Raw genomic sequence first — 16759 nt, forward strand, 5'->3', positions numbered from 1 at the left:
TTTACCTGATTTATTCTCAATTACTCCTTTTGTCTGATTTGGAAGTAAAACTTCCCCACCATATTATAAGCTTCCTTTATGTCCTAAGACACACATATTACCATATCAAAACTTTTGTAAACTCTATTATGTTAGGGTGGGTTAGGAAAATAATCTTAATATATCAAGATTATATTTATGATTATTAAAATAAATAAGTCAAATGAAGTGAGACAAAAAATAAGAAGAGTAGAAATAGTAAAGAATTTATATGTCCCCCAAATTAGAAGGTCTCTAATTTTAATGTGTAGTAGATTCATGGATTCCTCCAGAGGTCTAAGATTTCTGAATCTCTATAGAATAAAATGCATTCTAACCATTATCTCAGGTACTCTTTCAAGTGCTCCATAAGTTATGTTTTGAGAAATGCTATCCTGAAAGAGAATAACTTAAGAGAGCATAAGTATATTTGAATATAATTATATGCTTAGCAAAAATAATACATGAAATGAATTTTTAAAATAAAAGCAGCTAAAGAATACTGTAATAGAAAGATGGGAAAAGGACATGGATTTACAAAAGAAATGCAATAACCAACACATAAAAAGATATTCAACTTGACTAACAACAAAAAATGCAAATATGAGATTTTCAATACTGAAAAAACTATTACCAATTAGCTGATTCAAATGGTATACACATTAAAAAAATTTTTTTAAGCCCTGGCTGGTGTGGCTTAGTGGGTTGAACGTTGGCCTGGGAACCAGAGTCGCCAGTTCAATTCCCAGCCAGGGCACATGCCTGGGTTGCGGGCCAGGTCCCCAGTTGGGGGAATGTGAGAGGCAACCACACATTGATGTTTCTCTCCCTCTCCTTCCCTTCCCCTCTCTCTAAATATAAATAAAATATGTTTAAAAAAAAATTTTTTTAATGTGTATTTCAAATTACTCTTTGATAATATAATGAAATATTTGCTTCTAATCAGAATCATGTGAGTGTGGGTAGCAATAGTCATTTTTCAAAAGGTAGGGTCATCCATGGAAAAGCTGTAAGTTGAGGTTCTAGACATGCAGACCATAGAGAAGATTCCGGACCCAAACAGATCCTACCAAAATACAGCAACTTGTTAAATAAAGGTTAACAGTTGTTTTATCATTCTTATTGATAGTATATTTTACTAAAAAAGGTCTGCAGAATTTCAACTAAGTAAAGGGACCAGCTGGGTTAACATAAGTGAAGTGAACAGCTTTAGGAGCCAGGGGCCAGCAAAAAGTGAGTGATACAGCAACGATTTATTCATGCCATTCCTGTGGGAAAACAGGCACATTCATTTCTTCCTAAAGCAACGTAAGATATTTAAAAAACTAATTTCAGATAAAGTTACTTATCATTCCATCGGAAAACAAAAAGGACTAGATACAGTTAAACCTACATTTTAATTTTTATGAATGTGTAACATCTGGAATCTGATATTCTCCTATTAGCAGTTTTCTTTAGATAATTAAAAAGTAAAAGCCCTTAAAACAAGTTTAGTATTTGTCCTGAAGGACGGCAATAAAGGAGACCGGGATACAACCTTGGAATGCTGTCTTCCCAGGCTGGTTGCAAAGCCAGACCCAATGAACAGGAGGTGGCAACTGTGAAGAGAAAAGCAGCTGAATCCCAGTAGAAACAATGACAAAAGTGGGCCCTGAGGGCTTGTCAAGAGGGTCCTGAAACAAAAGATTATGTTCAGCAATTCTATTCCAATTTACACTCTCTGTACAGAAAGTGATCCCTTTCATCATTCTCAGTTTAGATTTAATTTTCTTGACACCCTATATATGTAGACAACATTTTGCAATTCCAGTTCAGAAATAACCACCTAAAGGTTGCCTCACACACAGTGGCTCTAGTGTGAAAACAGGAGGAATATTCTTTGTCTTTTCTCAGTTTTCTAAGAATGCATCACAAGAATTAGCAATGACTACCTCTAACAGAGCTTTTTCTCTCAAGGACATTGTCTTGTGAGACAAAATATTTTCTCAGAGCATTCTCACTGCTCTAAGTGTTACATTCCTTTTCCTAAAACCCATGTGGTCGTTGGCCTTTTGTTCTGCACATCTTATTCTTTAAAAAATAAATTCATTCTCAAAATTCGCCTCCTTGTTGCTAAAGGAAGGTTTATATAACTTTATATTTAATTTATAGGATCTAGATTCCTATTAATCTCAGAGTATCTATTTTCTGATTTTTCTTACTTTGTCTAATTTTTAAAGTCCATCTTGTCATCTGCTGATTACAACTAACAGACTAATCTTCCAATGTGCTGAGTGATGGGGATTTAAAAAACATGAAAAACAACTAAATCTAACTTCAAAATTAAAATGAATGGTGGGCATCAAAATCCAGTCCATTTTACAAATTACAAATTATTTCTAAGACTAAGAAAAGCAAATCTTTTTAATACTAACCTGAAAACAAAAGTGCAAAGTTAAAAGATGGCCAGATTCTTAAAAAAAAAGGGGGGGGGGGCTGAAACTCTGACCCAGCTTCCTTGTATGGTTTGTATGCTTTAACTATAAAATTATTTCAGTAAGATAAAATGTAGAGAACAGTATTTGCTTTTTTTTAAGCCCACTAGCCAAGTTATATCCATGTCAAACTTTATTGGCAATGCGCTCCTTGGATCCACCCAAACTGTCGATACTTTTCAGCATAATGAATTGGAAAGCAAAGAGAGAGAAGTCATTTTTGACACACGATCAGTTAAAACTCCTCTCTAGCCAGTGAAGGGTTCTTACTCTTCAAACATTTATTCCTAGGCGTAAGGAAATGTCACTATTAAAAGTCTTCCTTTCCTCAAACCCTGCCGCACATTTTTTAAAAAATCTATACTAAATAATTTCTCCAGTACATGTTTTCCAAACCATGCTTTCTATTTGTGTTATTGCTCTTTTTGTGGGCAGCTTCAGCTTTAAGTGCTATAATCCTGGAGTTTTAGGGATAAACCAGTTTTGAGGCCAACACCCCTTTTCCCTGTACAAGAGGATCAAGATAAGGTAGGAGCTGTTTCTGGTCTCCTAACAAAAATAAAATCAATACCAATCTAACATCAACAAACTACTGTGCTCGTAAGTTTTGAGGATAAAATCTTATGGTTTTACTAACACACTAATATGACATTTATGTTGGGTAGAGACATTTTTTCCTTCAAGAGGGAAACAGAGCTCTTACTGTGAGTTAAAAATTCATCTCTCCTTCCCCCATGATAAAGCTTCCACATGATACTATGCAAAGAAGGAATGTGAACTTTACTATTCAATTCCCTCAACCCTCCCTGCCTCAAGAATCTCAATCATGGAACTTCCCCCAAACATCCACCTAGATGTTCAAAGCACAAAATAAAGCTCCGGAGAACACAGTAGCCATCAATGGGGCAGTGTTACAAATTTCGGAAAGACGTGGAGGCAGAGAATATTAGCAGCCGATGGGGGGGTGGGGGGAGAAGGTAGGATGATAGGCTCCAGGAATGACTGGTTTTCCTGCTTGTTGAAAGCATTGGGTGGGGGGAGGAGGCACATGTTCTTTCAGTTAATAAAAGACAACACGGTAAGAGCAGGGCTGCATCTTATTCATATTTTATCTTCAGCTCTGTCCTTCCACGCCCGGCCAGTTAAGCTTTTACACCTCTTTCCTCCTCGCCTAACCGCGAATCTTTTCATCTGTATGTTGTGGTTTGGTAGTTCAAGTAAATGCCCCCCCCCCTTTTTCTTTCTGGAGGTAAAAGACAGTATTGATTCGCTGAAAAGTACGGATGGAAAGCATTGTCTTGAGGAGGAACTGCTTCTTCCTAACAGTAGTAAGGATGCCTTCCTTAGACTGTCACTAGGGCTGAACGAAGGCTGAGGAGGGAGGTGACACCCTCAGGATCAGGTCTTTGTTTCCTTGCTCTTTGGATTTGCAAAGTGGCCCGTTTCCCAAACATGAACATCACAGGTCTACCCAAACTACTTCTACAAAAATGAGATTGTTTGGATACTTCTATGGGGCACTCACTCAGTCCTGTATAGAGCGGCCAGTCAGCTCCGCCGCTGCCGCACCTCCCTGAATTCAGCAGGGACCAGGAATTCAAGTGCCCACTTAGACTGGGCAGGACACTGGACCTCTCTTCCAGGGCAGGTATTTTTCAACTTCAAGTCTACGCCTGTGCATAAGTTAATGGCATGTGCTTTTCTTCGGGGGGATGGGGGGGCGGCTCTTTCTCCTAGAGGTGCCTAACTCTGAGACCGCTGAGATTTACAAAGCCTCTAGGAAGATGTGAAAATGCCCTGAAATACGGGAACAGCACCTTTATTTCAGAGGCCATCTGCTTATGACCCAGCAGCACCCAGCCGTGGGAAACACTGAGCATAAAAGGGCACAGCTGGGGGAGACATTCAGGAAGGAAGGGCGACTTCGCAAACTGATGGGATGGAGGGGACAACTTTTAGGGTATGGGAATACGAGCTCAGGCAAAGGCGGAAACGAAGTCCGGGCAGGGGGAATTCTAGCGTGGGTCGTCGGCCCACCCCCAGGGCCCGGGGCGCCGAAGCCCTCCGCGCATTGTCCTCCCCCAGCGGGCCGCCGCGTCCTCCACCCACGCTCCCGGCGGGCGGGGAGTGCCACACGCCGCCGCGGCGCCGACCAAGGCAGCGGGCTCTGCTGGGGGCTCCGGGCACCGTTCCCAGCGGACAGTCTGGGTCGGGGGAGTCGGAGAGGGAGCCTCGCTCTACACTCGCACAGGTTGTCCAGCGCGGGCAGAGGACACAGAGGGTTAATAATGTCCGCGGGCATCTGCCCATCTCAGCCCTCAGCCCCCAACTCGGTTTCTCCGTATCCCCTTGGCCCGCCATCGATCCTGAGAAGCCCCTTTGACCCCCGCCAAAGCCCGGCGTCGAAATCTTTTGTTTTGGCCGCGACGAAAAGAACGATCCCAGAGGAGGAGGTGCCCGGGCTGCTGGTGGCTCTTCAGCACAGGGTTAGAGAGAAGCGGGCAGCCGCGGCGGCACCTCCTCGTTCCCCACACTCCCAGGGCCCTCTGCCCGCTAACCCGGCCGGGAGACCGCACGCCTCGGTGCTCACCTCACACCGCGGAGCCCAAGCTCCAAAGGGCGCGGGGGGCTGCAGCGCCAGCCGCAGACGGCCGCCGGTCCCTCAGGTACACGGAGCGAGCAAGGACCGCCGGCGCGCACCCCGCAGCGACCGCGAGCTTTCACGAGCGTCTGGGCGCGCGGCCCGGGAAGCGCGCGCATGCACGCGCACGCATGGCGCAGGCGCGCTGCACAGGCTCGGCCGAGCGCTCCCATTTTGAGCCGCGCTGCGGGAGGCAGACTCTTCCCGCTTCGTTGTTCTCTGTTTCGCCTCCGGAGTGATGCCCTGTACTGTGGTAACCCTGCGCAGTCGTCCCCAGCTCTGCAAGCTTTTTTATTAAATGTGCACAGTACTCTTTGCAAAACCGACCCTCCCCTGCTGAGACAGCGCGGGGACTCTCATCGTTATAATAGTATTATTGCAAAACCACCAAAACCTGGTCTGAGAACAAGAATGCCGACCGCGGGACCCGGGCATTGGAGGTGGTCAAGAGGCGGGTCACCGAGTGCTGAGAGTGGCACTGAATGCAGGTAGAGGTGGGCAACTGGCCTTTACAGAGCTCCGCGCTAACACAACAGAGCAGGCAGGGGGTTCCTGTCCTGGAACAGTACATAATCCTCTTTGCCAAGGCCTTAGTGAACAGGTGGAGACTGTGGTTATTGATGGCATTACCCATCTTTTCGCTCCTTAGGAAACGTTTTCCTTCTCTTTTTCTACGTCAACTATTTTAGGGCTGAAAATGTTCTTAGAGATCATCTAAAAGCAGTCTCTCAATTTTCTGAGGAGGGAAAGGATGCCCAGAAAGAATTAAATGACTTGCCCAAAGGCATGCAGCATTTTCATGACTAGAGTAAGTCAAGGCCAAAGCTATTCTTTTACACTATTTTACCTACCTTTCTTGCTCTTCCATTTTGTCCCCTTTCAACCTAAACTTCAGAGGCATCATTTTGTTCTGTTGATATGTGAATGTACTTAATGCTACTCAACTGTACACTTTGGTTAAAATGGTAAATTGTATATTATTTATATTTTGCCACAGTTTTTAAAAGGTGCTCAATAAAAGTTAAATAAATATTGAGTATTAAGCTTAGACAGCCATAAGTATAGTGTAACATCAAAAAAGTGACCTATGGGAAAAAGCATAATAATGAGATCTCAAGTGACATTTTCAATTTGATTAATAAATATATACTTGTGCAGTATCGGGTTTTTTTTTTTTAAGTAATGTTGATCCTTAAGCTGATTCTAAGCAAGCCAACGTGTGTTGTGGAGCCAACACTGCCTTTACTGAGGGCGAGTGGAGAGGCAAATATGTGAAAAAACATGTGTTCCTGCTTTATGTATTTCCAGATACCATTTATCTGCGGAGCCTGGAGAGATGTGCAGCTGTATGCATTTTTATGCAATTTACACGGTGTCCTTTGAAAATGTCAGGCATAGGACATATGATAGCTCACATGGGGAGGTGGAAAAGACAAAGCAATTATCACTGAATGTATCAACATGATTAAATCTCAGAAATATAACACTGAGTGAAAAAAGGCGAATTACAAGATAAGTAAATTATTACACTTGTTTAAGAACACCTAGCCATACTGTTTATGAGGACAAACATATATGCATGTGTGTGTATGTGTGTGTAAAATAAAAAATGGGCAAGTAGGTTACACATCAGTTACATGACAGTGGTTGCCTCTAGGCAGGCCAGGAAGGTAATGGGATCTGGAAAGTGTACAGAAAGGGTTTCAACTATTTATCACACACAAGAAACAAAAATGTTAATATGTTTTTAAAACTTGGGTGGGAATACAAGGGTTCTTCTTATGCAAGTCTCTAAACTTTTCTTTCTGTTTGAAACAGTTCGTTTAAAAGTAATGTCGAAGGATTGCAGACATTGAGCTGATGTGCTCACTATGAGCACAACATGAATGGTGTCATTCAAACCTGGGGGGAGAGGGGTGGGATCAGCAGTCAGACTGATGAGGTTCTGGACAAGAGGAGGCCCCGAGGGTGCTGGTGGAGATGATAGACAAAAGGCACCATATTTTAAGGGATAAAAATATTAAAATCCAACAGGGACAAAGTGTGATGCTCTCTTGTATCCCATCTCTATCATTCCATGTTGCAACTGCCAATAGAAAGGCTTTAATGAATGGGAACTTCACAGAGAGACAGCCCTCTTACAGCATGTTGTTAAAACTGCTCTCTTTCTGGATGAACCCGTTTTGAAACCATAAATGTTAACTGATGATGCATGTTAACTTAATATGGCATCTACATACCTCCCAAGGCCACCGGCCACCACTAAAGGCTTTGTTTCTTCATTTACATACAGTCTGGTTATGTGAAAAAGCCACTATGGAGTTCAAACAACCTAGGTTCTAATTTCAGTTTGGCCACTTACAGATCCTTTGTTAACTCAAGGAAATCAACCATCTCTATGAGTTTCACATTTATTTTTCTTTTTAAATTGGAGAGATACAAATCCTGCCTATTTTAAAACTATGAAACAATATAAACATAGGGTTTACATTTGTTTAAGTTGAAGGAGAGAATATTCTTATCTATTTTAGTGAGGAAAGTTTTTTATTGGGAGGTGGGAGGGTTGTTTTGTTTTGTTAGCTGCTACCTGTAAGAATGGCATTACATTTACTAAAGAAGCTCTGTCTGAAATTTTGAATTTTGGGTTATTCTCCAGCACTTTATAGTTCTATCACAGCAGCTATCACTGTGGGCCTTACGTTATTTACACGTATTTTCCAGCCTTCCGCATTAGATTCCTTTTTTTATCCTTATAATTCTCACTCTGCCCCTTATTACACAGTGGGTGCTCAATAAATTTAATTAGACTGGATTATAAAATTTCCCACGTTTGCGGTTATCATTAAGGCATGCCATCTGCTGGTTCCACAATGTATCTGTCAGTGAGCCGGAATTCCTTAATAGTCTATTTCCCACCTCCTTCCACTTCCTGTTGCAGGTGCTATTCTTTCACTGAGCCAGTCCCGAATTCTTTTTCCTCTACCCCTCTTTTACCTGTTGGCCACTCTTAAAACCTGGAAAAATGGAGTTTATACTTCGGAGGCTCGGAGTGACCAGAGCAATATCATTTTGGGCATGCTCAGGAGGTTGGCCTGATGTGGAAAACAATTATGTCTTGAATGGGGGTTTTCAATGCTGCTTGTTTCAGAATCGGATGCATCTTCGACTTAGCCTTATATTGGGAGATCGCAGTCCCTCCCACCCTCTAGCACTCTTTGTTTATATCCCTGTGCCCAATTTTGGAGCCAGCCACCTTGGATCTCCTGGCCAATCAAGAGACCACACATTGTTGCCTAAGAGACCCCGGATACCAGCGAGAGGATTTATAGACGGTGATTGGACTGCAGGCAGCTAGGGCATGGGGGCTGGGCAAAGTCAAAGAAAAAGCAACTATGGCAACACCAGCGCTTGAGGCGTGAGGAGGGAGTCGAGCTGAAAGAGGTGAGGCGGTGGGTAATGCATGAAAGCGCTGAAGGCTCTTTTGAGAGCTCCGCTCTCAGATCCTCCTGGGCCGCTCACAAGCCTTGCCAGTGCTCCTGGGGAGCAGCAGTTCAAGCGCCAGATGCTTCATACTCATGAATTCACAACTAGCAAATAATCATTTATGTGCCCATCAAGCACTAATTTTTTTTATTGTATTGTAGTTTTTGCTTTCTAACTAGTTGAGTATAAGATGAATTTGTATTTAAATTTACCCATACCCTAATGCCTGATACTTTCCTGATAAGATCTGAGGTTCCCTTCTCTAATGATACTACTGCAGGGTAGCATGAGTTGTGGGTTAGCGGAGAAACTCAATCCTATTCTGCTCTGTAAACTCCAGATGAAAACCTGATAATCCTAAATATAATCCCAGGGCTCAATTTATAATGTTCTGGGTTTCACCCTACATTTCCACTAGTTTTAATCCTTAAACTGTCCTTCCCACTGTTTCCTTCATTCATTCCATTGATTTAGCAAATATTTATCAAGCATCTGTTATGTACTATGAGATTAAGATTCAGGTGAGCAGTCTCAGAAAACCACATAAGCAGAGAAGCATCAGAGTTTTGTATCGTTTTCTCTGAGGGATCTGAAGTTCAGTGGGTCTGGGCAGATAGTGCATGAAGAGAGAGAGAAAAAAAATGAGGCTAGAAAGGTGGACTGAGATAAATTCATAGTGGACCTAGACTTGCATGCTAAGAAGTCTGGATCTTCTGTAGCCATTAGCAAGCCTCTGAGGGTTTTTGAGCTGAATAGAGACATTATCAACTAACTGGTCTTTAAAAAAATATGTCCCTAAGTGGAATGGTGGTTACCAGAGGTGAGAGGGAAGGGAATATATTGATCAAAGGTACAAACTTCCAGTTAGGAGTAATTTCTGGAAACCTAATGTACAGCATGGTGGCTTTGGTTAATAATAATATAATGTATACTTGAAATTTGCTAAGGGAGTAGACCTCAAGTGTTCACACACACACACACACACACAAATGGTAACTATAGGAGGTGATGGATGTTAAATAGTTTGATTGTTCATTTCACAACGTAAACATATATCAAAGCAGCACCTTGTACACTTTAAATATATATAATTGTTATTTATCAAAAGACGAAACTCTAGCAGTGGACTGTAAGCTTCATTAAAGCAGAAACTCTTACCTTTATACCCCTAACAGAGGCCTAACAGGTCCTAAACAAAGTTGAACAACGGTGACAATGTGAAGAAAGGCTTGGAAGATGGAATTAGAGATGTGTGACCACAGGAACTTTACTAGAAGACCAATCCTTGCTGTCAAACATGGAAATAGAACCATACATTTTGGGCTAAGGCTATAAGCCCTCTTTCTTCCTTTCTGTCCAAAGAAAAATTAAAATTAAAGATAAACATTCAGGAATAGCCACTAGGAGGGGAAAGGTCACAGAAAAAGCAGCAGCAAGTTTTCTATGTGAAAGGAAGGGAAGACATCTTGCTTTGTCTTGTTGATGGAGTGGGGGCAATTATTTTTGTGTATGTTATATAAAAATGTCTGTCTTTATAGTAGTCCTGTGGCCTATACCATGAACATGTGTGTGCATGCAGATACACACACTGCTTATCTTCTGGTACGAAGGGAGGAAGAAAAAATTGTTAAAGGATAACAACAAAAGACAGGGTAGGGCACCCCCATTTTCATGCCTCAGCAGTACTATATTACCAAGAAGGCTGTTTTTCCTGGCCAGAACCATCTCCTGAATACCAGTTTTCCTCAAGCTGATTTAAAGAAAGCCTAGTTCAAATGATTTCTAGCTCTGAGGACCCAGAAAAAATAATAATAAAACAACCAGTGCAGAGCCTTGGGGAGGCCCTAGGAAAATTCCTTTGTCCTAATTCAAAAATTGTGCTTGGCTTGTTTCCTACACAAAGTGGGAAGAGAGAGAGTTTCTGCACTTACAGCAAGAGCTTTTAACCTGGGGTAAGCAAAATTTTATGTTCATGTGCATTTTTCTAGGGAGAAGATTCATAGCTTTCATCACATTCTCAAAGAGTTATTTGGCCCTCAAAAAAATTAAAACAACTGGTTTAATATGAAGAAAGTTCAAACATAAATAAATAACAATAGAAAAAGAAATATGTAGGTTTTAACTGGGCAGATCTCGACGCAGTGACCATGCTTTGTAGCTATAATTTGCCTGCTCACATGTACTCTTATAGCTGCCAATTAATAATACTGCAATGGAATCATTTCTTATGCCTTTTGCAACCAAGCTAAATATGTGTGACTTGACTTAGATCATTAGCTATTAGGGGCTGAGAAGAATGTGAGGGCTGATATGAGCCCCCTTTATTCTAGCAGTATGATGGCAGCAGGTATTGTCTAATGCAAGAAGGTGTTGTCTAATGATGCCACTGAGGTTTTAAAACATTGGCTTTATCTTCAGCTATAACTTAAACCTGAGACATAATAGTGTATGTTAAGTGAGAGCCTAGAAGATTTCAGATCTAGCATTTGGGGGAATCCCATATCAGTCATGAACTAGTGATTTTTTTAAATTGTCCAATATTTGCTGCTGAAGAGTAATTTTTGGAACCCATAGATCAAGCAGGCAAGCCCTGGTCTTCTCAATCAATCATCACCACTGCCTTTCAATATGAAACCCACCTTCAGAGAAAAAGGAAGGCAGAAACACTGAGGCTATACATTGAAACCACCATCAATCTGCTTTAAGTGCTTCCCACCTTAAGATACCTGTTATGGCCCTCTCAAGGACAGGTATTGAAGTATCTGTGAATGATAGGATCAAAACTATGAGGTAAAACAGTTTGGTTGTAAACAACAGATTCTAGCTAAGGTGAGCAAAAGAGGAAATTTATTGCAAGGATATAAGGTGGCTCAGGAAATGGACAAGAAAACACAAGAAACTTCTGAGGAATGAGGCGACAGGAACAATTTAACAGAGCACCAGTGCTACTTTGAAAGAGCACCTCAGCTGTAAAGTAAGGATAAGCCAGCATCCATCCAACTGACCTAGCTCCATTTCGTGACCACCCCTTGGCCAGGGAAGGGGAGGCCAGCTTGATTAACCAGACCAGCAAACTCTATAAACAATGAGGGAAAAATAATTCCTCATGGAAATTACAGTGCTTTAGTAAAATGAAGGCAGACATATACTAGGCATTTAAAAACAGCACATTTCCCCCAATAAACCCCAATCTGTCTATTTCCTGAGGCTTAGTGTTTTATATTATTACATCATTCTACTTCTTACATATGTTATCAAGCTAGAACCCTTGTTACTTAGATGTCAGAAAGTTAAGAGGGGAAGAAGAAAGTTACAAGGCACAAGGATGGAATGTTTTATATTGCACTACAGTTTTATAAATTAAAATACCTCTTTCTAGCCAGTATGGTATGTTCTTAGCTAGAAGTGATTCTGGATTACCTTCCAAGTGCCAATGAAAATAGAGTTAAACAAACCTGGGTATGACTTCCAGTTCCACTTACTGTCTGTATAAGTTTGGGCCGAGCATATAGCTTAAATGAGCTTTATCTTCTCTATATAATGACCTAAAACCTACCACCTCACCAGATTGTCAGGAACTTTAATTGAGCACACAGATAAAGTACTTCCAGTAAATGTTCTTCCCCTCAATTCCTTCTCTCAACATCCTAAAATATTATATAGTATTAATGTTTTCAGTATTCTGAAGATTAGATGATTCGTTTCTTCTGATAGGTATAATTTTTCTTATGGAAGAATACCCAGTTATTTCATGATGGCATTTGCACCTCCCAAAAGCATGGATGGTCCCAAAATGCAGACAAAGATGAGTACCTGGACACCCTTAAACCATCAGCTTTTGAATGACCAGGTAAGTGACCAGAGCTATTTATCAGTTGTAGCCATGCCTTAAAGGGGGAAAAAAGAAAGTATTAAAAGTTTGGTTATCAAAAAATGAACAGCAATTATTTAGGATTGTGTAATGGATGAAAAAATGAAGGATATTTTTTCAAATTTTTTTATTAAGTCCTTGCTATGTGGGCAAGGCTGTCAATAAACCTAGTTCCTACCTGCGATGAAAATGTCTTAGATTTGTTCCTTCCTCCAGTCACTGCTCCTCTCTCTCACTCCAGGTGCTATTTCCTTCTATCACTGGTTCTCTGCTGGAACCACCAGGAATGAGAGGAGAGGGTGGCTTATGAGGAGTTCCCAAAAAAAACAGATTTTCTTGCTAGAATTGCAGTTACTAAAGCTGCACCCTTAACCAAATAAATAAAATGAATAAATCTCATCCCATTATACACATGACTCAGGTTCTCCTAGGAATTTATTTCCAACCTGCATTCTGGGGAGGCACTAGTAGAATACACTCAACAAAGGATTGCAAGGGTGGGAAGCTGACTATCATACTGGGGTATGAGATTGGCCAATCTCTGGAGATTTCTGTTCCTTCTTCGGGTAGGAGTGGAATTTACCAACTGGCCTGTGAGCTCCTATTATCAATACAGTTGACTCTTGACCAACAGATGTTTGAACTGCGCGGGTCCACTTATACATGGATTTTTGACTGTATGGGGGATCAGCCTCCTTAACCACTTCATTGTTCAAGGGTCAACTGTGCCTATTACAAGGACCACACCTAGTTGGCTGTGAAATCAACATCAATAAAACTGACCTCTGCCCTGGCCAGAGTATCGTCCTGTACACCAAAACGTTGAAGGTTTGATCCCCAGTCAGGGCATATATGAGTACCTAGGTTGCAGGTCTGATTCCCTCGTCAGGGCACATACAGGGGGCAGCCAATTGATATTTCTCTCTCACATCAATATTTCTCTCTCTCTCTCTCTCTTCCTCTATCCTACGCCTTCCTCTCTCTAAAATCAATAAACATCCACGAGTGAGGATTTAAGAAAAAAGCTGACTTCATTATCTTGCTCCTACACACCCCCTCCTCTAGTGAAACACCAAGTTCCACTTCACACTAAGTCACTTAAGCCTGGGAACTTCCTTCTCTCTGTTGGGTCTGGAATTTGATTTCCCCCAAATTACAAGTTAATAACAGCTTGTTACTTATGGCATAGACGGTACTACAGTTTCACAGTACAAGACTCAAGATTCTTAGGTCAGTGACAAAGAACTTTATTGTTCACAGTTTAGGAAACAGCAGGAGCATCATGTTTGTGTTGCTTCTCCTTACCCATCTGTCCGACAGGCGTGATGCAAAGGGCCCAGATAAATAATACACACACCGTGGGTTTGTGCCATAGCTGAGCAATATGAGCCCAGAAAACCCACTGCTTTTATAGTAAATAGTAAACAAGCCTGCTCTTGGTCCCAACGGGAAGTAGTACCTTATTGCTTAAGGTTGCCTTGCTGCAAACAAACTTGAACTAGCGGTCAGGCTCTTGCATTGCTGGTATTCCAAGACCTTTTGGAGTGTGAGACGCCCAGGGAGGAGTGTCAACCAGCACCCCCTCTCCTCCATATCCAATTCATTTTCTAATTCTAAGAGCCTTCATCTGGGTTCCTTTTCGCCATTCACCTCTATTTCTCCAGCTCTGAATTCTCAGTCCACACCCTCATAACCCTTTGCCTGGTGCATTATAGTAACTCCCTAGCAGGTTTCACTGCCTTTATCCTTACCAATCCATCCTCTGCTTTGGTTCAGAATGATATCTCTAAAATACTAATCTAATTCTATTATGTAAAACCAATAGCAGGCCTGCCCTACTCCAAAGTGTAAATTCCAAACTCCCATGCATAGCATTGAGGACCCTCCCAGTTCCAACCCCTGCTACTGCTTCCTCTCACCCTACATCCAGGCCAACTGAGTGGCCCACAGATGAGCCATCTCTCTCACACCTCCACACCTTTGCACACGCTCTTCTCATTGCCTCCTCAAAGAGTCAATTCAAATATTACTTTCTCTGGGAAGCCTCCTCCTGCTTGCTTTTCTTTGCTCTCATCACTTCTTACTGACCTTCCCACTCAACTCTAATGTGTTGAGTTGAGATTCTGTCATTTTCCTCTCTTTCCCGTGCCTGATGTGGTTCCTGAAACACAAGACATGGAATCACCCTGGGACCTTCTTCCATTGACCCTCACCTTCTTGCCCCTACATCCCTCTTTCCTTAGCCTGGATTTGGCCCTTTGCCCCTCTGAACCTAACATATGCTCATCAGTCAGGCAAAGCCAGAGCACCAATCCTGACCCCTCCTGCTTAGTACTTTCCTATTTCTATTCTTCTGATGTGTGACATGAGCAATTTGGGGAGTGAGACAGAGAAGGCAGCATAGTGACCAGAATAATGAGAAATAAAAGAAAGAGAAAGATTGAAAAGAAAAATGATAAAGGAAAGAAAAGTAAGAAATAGAAAAGAAGGGACCAGGAAGGAAAAGAAAAAAAAAAAAGGAAAGGCAGAGAAAGAGAGAGAAATCAGCCTTCATCTAGCCATGAACAACGAAGGTCTATTGAAAGTCTTTTTTATTCAGCTCGATAATTATTTGTTCACCACCTGTTTGCAATGTTCTTAGCTCTCCAACAGTTCATATAATAACTTCTCTGCTCCCCTCCACAAACCAGGAATTTAGTGTTTAGTTTTGAAATCTGTTTTCCTATAGAATGAAGGTTTTACACACATGTGAAAAAGTGACTCGAATTGAAATACATATTCATTGGACGCCTTGATTTTTTCAGAAATTTTCTTTGAAAGATTAGAAGTCTTAAGCAATTTAGGAGCTGTGGAGAATAATATGTCACTGGCCTGAGGGCTTGTTGCAGATTGGGTTGCTAGAGAAGCAGCCTCTGAGATGGGTGTGTAGGCTGTTCTCTCAGGAGGCTCTGGGGATCAGCACTGGGGAGGGGTGGGGAGCAGAGGAGCGGGCAGGAGAGGGAAGCAGAAGGGAGGGCAGGAGGTTTGGGGCAGAGGAAGAAACTGGGCTGTGATGCACTCTGCGTAAGGCCTCCACCGACCCTGTAGCCACCCCAAAGGTCCTGGATGAGGCCCATCTCTCAAGCGCACAGCTGTCAGCCAGCAGCACTCCCAGCAGGTGGGGGAATAAATGAGTCCTTTAGCCCCACCAGGGGCTCTGGGCAGTGTATTACAGCAAACATTGCATTGTCTTATCTTGATTCTTGACTAGCTTTTGTCAAATTGAATAATTTCTAGAGATAATATTTATTTTGTTCTTCAGACCTCCAATTTTATTCCAAAAAGTTAATTTTGTTGGTTTAGTTAAGTTCTAGTTGGGAGTAAAATTGTTTTTTAATATCTTTGCATGTGTATAAATGTAAATATGAATACACATAGAGCTTGTGTATGCAAATACCAAACTATTAATAGTGGTTTCACCCAAAGAGTTGAACAGCACTGGGGGAAGTGGTTCTGTTAGAAGAGAGCTTTCATTCTTTACTTTTTATAGTGCAATAAAATTTCAAATTCTAAAGTAATTTTTAAAATAAATATAAATACAAGTAAACAAAGAATAACGCTGGGAATTGGAACATCCTCGTTCCAGATCAGCTGTACCAATAATTTCCCATGTGACTAAGTCATTTACCTTCTCTAATCTGTACCATCTTCCTTTATGAAATGAGTAAGTTGGATCATATGACTTTGAAGGTTCCTTTCACATCTAACATTCTGACTGTGTGAAAGGGACTGAAAATAGATGCCAAGGATAGGGTTGGTCTGAAGGTGTCCATACAATAATTTCAAGGGGTTTTCTACACTTCTAAAACAGGGCAGGTGTCACCAGTGATTGGTGTAATTTTCAGATACTGCTTTTTTGTTTTTGTTTTAATTTTCTTCTGTTTTGTAGTAAAATGAAAACTATATAACTGTTCCAGACTAAAATAAGAGTCACAGGATTTTTTAACTCCATTGCAGGCAGAAAGATTGAATTCAAATTCAGATGCCTAAAAAATTTTTTTTAAAAAAAAGCATCATTAGCATTAGGCAAATGTAATGGACTTCAAAATAATTCAGGTATTGTGAATTTTGAGAGGAGGAATGCTTTAGCCATCCAGTGTTTGAATTGAAAGAAACCAACATTTCTTTTCGAGTATAGTTCACAGATGTAACACAGTATATGTTAAAAGGGTGTACTGAGAAAAAGCACTTCGTTACCATCAATCAATCATCACTTAGAAGCCTCTAGCTGTC

At 41.4% G+C, this 16759-nt stretch overlaps 2 protein-coding genes across 6 annotated transcripts in view; one reads left to right on the plus strand and one right to left on the minus strand.

Annotated features, from left to right (window-relative positions):
• Positions 1-5205, minus strand: part of FZD3 (frizzled class receptor 3) — a 71805-nt gene extending 66600 nt beyond the window's left edge. Inside the window, exons 1-2 of one of the 2 annotated variants that reach the window (XM_090288322.1) lie at positions 5083-5205; positions 1556-1616 (exon numbers count right to left, since the gene is read on the minus strand). The gene's annotated coding sequence lies outside the window, so the exon portion shown is untranslated. The remainder of the gene's footprint in view (positions 1-1555; positions 1617-5082) is intronic. The other variant, XM_090288323.1, reaches the window with a different exon arrangement.
• A 3284-nt stretch (positions 5206-8489) lies between these two features.
• The window catches only part of FBXO16 (F-box protein 16), a 45664-nt gene continuing 37394 nt past the window's right edge, over positions 8490-16759 (plus strand). For all 4 annotated transcript variants that reach the window (XM_090288329.1, XM_090288331.1, XM_090288330.1 and 1 more), the window contains exons 1-2: positions 8490-8574; positions 12331-12466. In XM_090288329.1, coding sequence (XP_090144455.1) covers positions 12368-12466 — 99 coding nt within the window. In that variant the 5' untranslated portion in view covers positions 8490-8574; positions 12331-12367. The remainder of the gene's footprint in view (positions 8575-12330; positions 12467-16759) is intronic.

The sequence above is a fragment of the Furipterus horrens genome, unplaced genomic scaffold (genome assembly GCF_987537825.1).
Source record: "Furipterus horrens unplaced genomic scaffold, mFurHor1.1.pri manual_scaffold_10, whole genome shotgun sequence".
Taxonomy (NCBI): Eukaryota; Metazoa; Chordata; class Mammalia; order Chiroptera; family Furipteridae; genus Furipterus; species Furipterus horrens.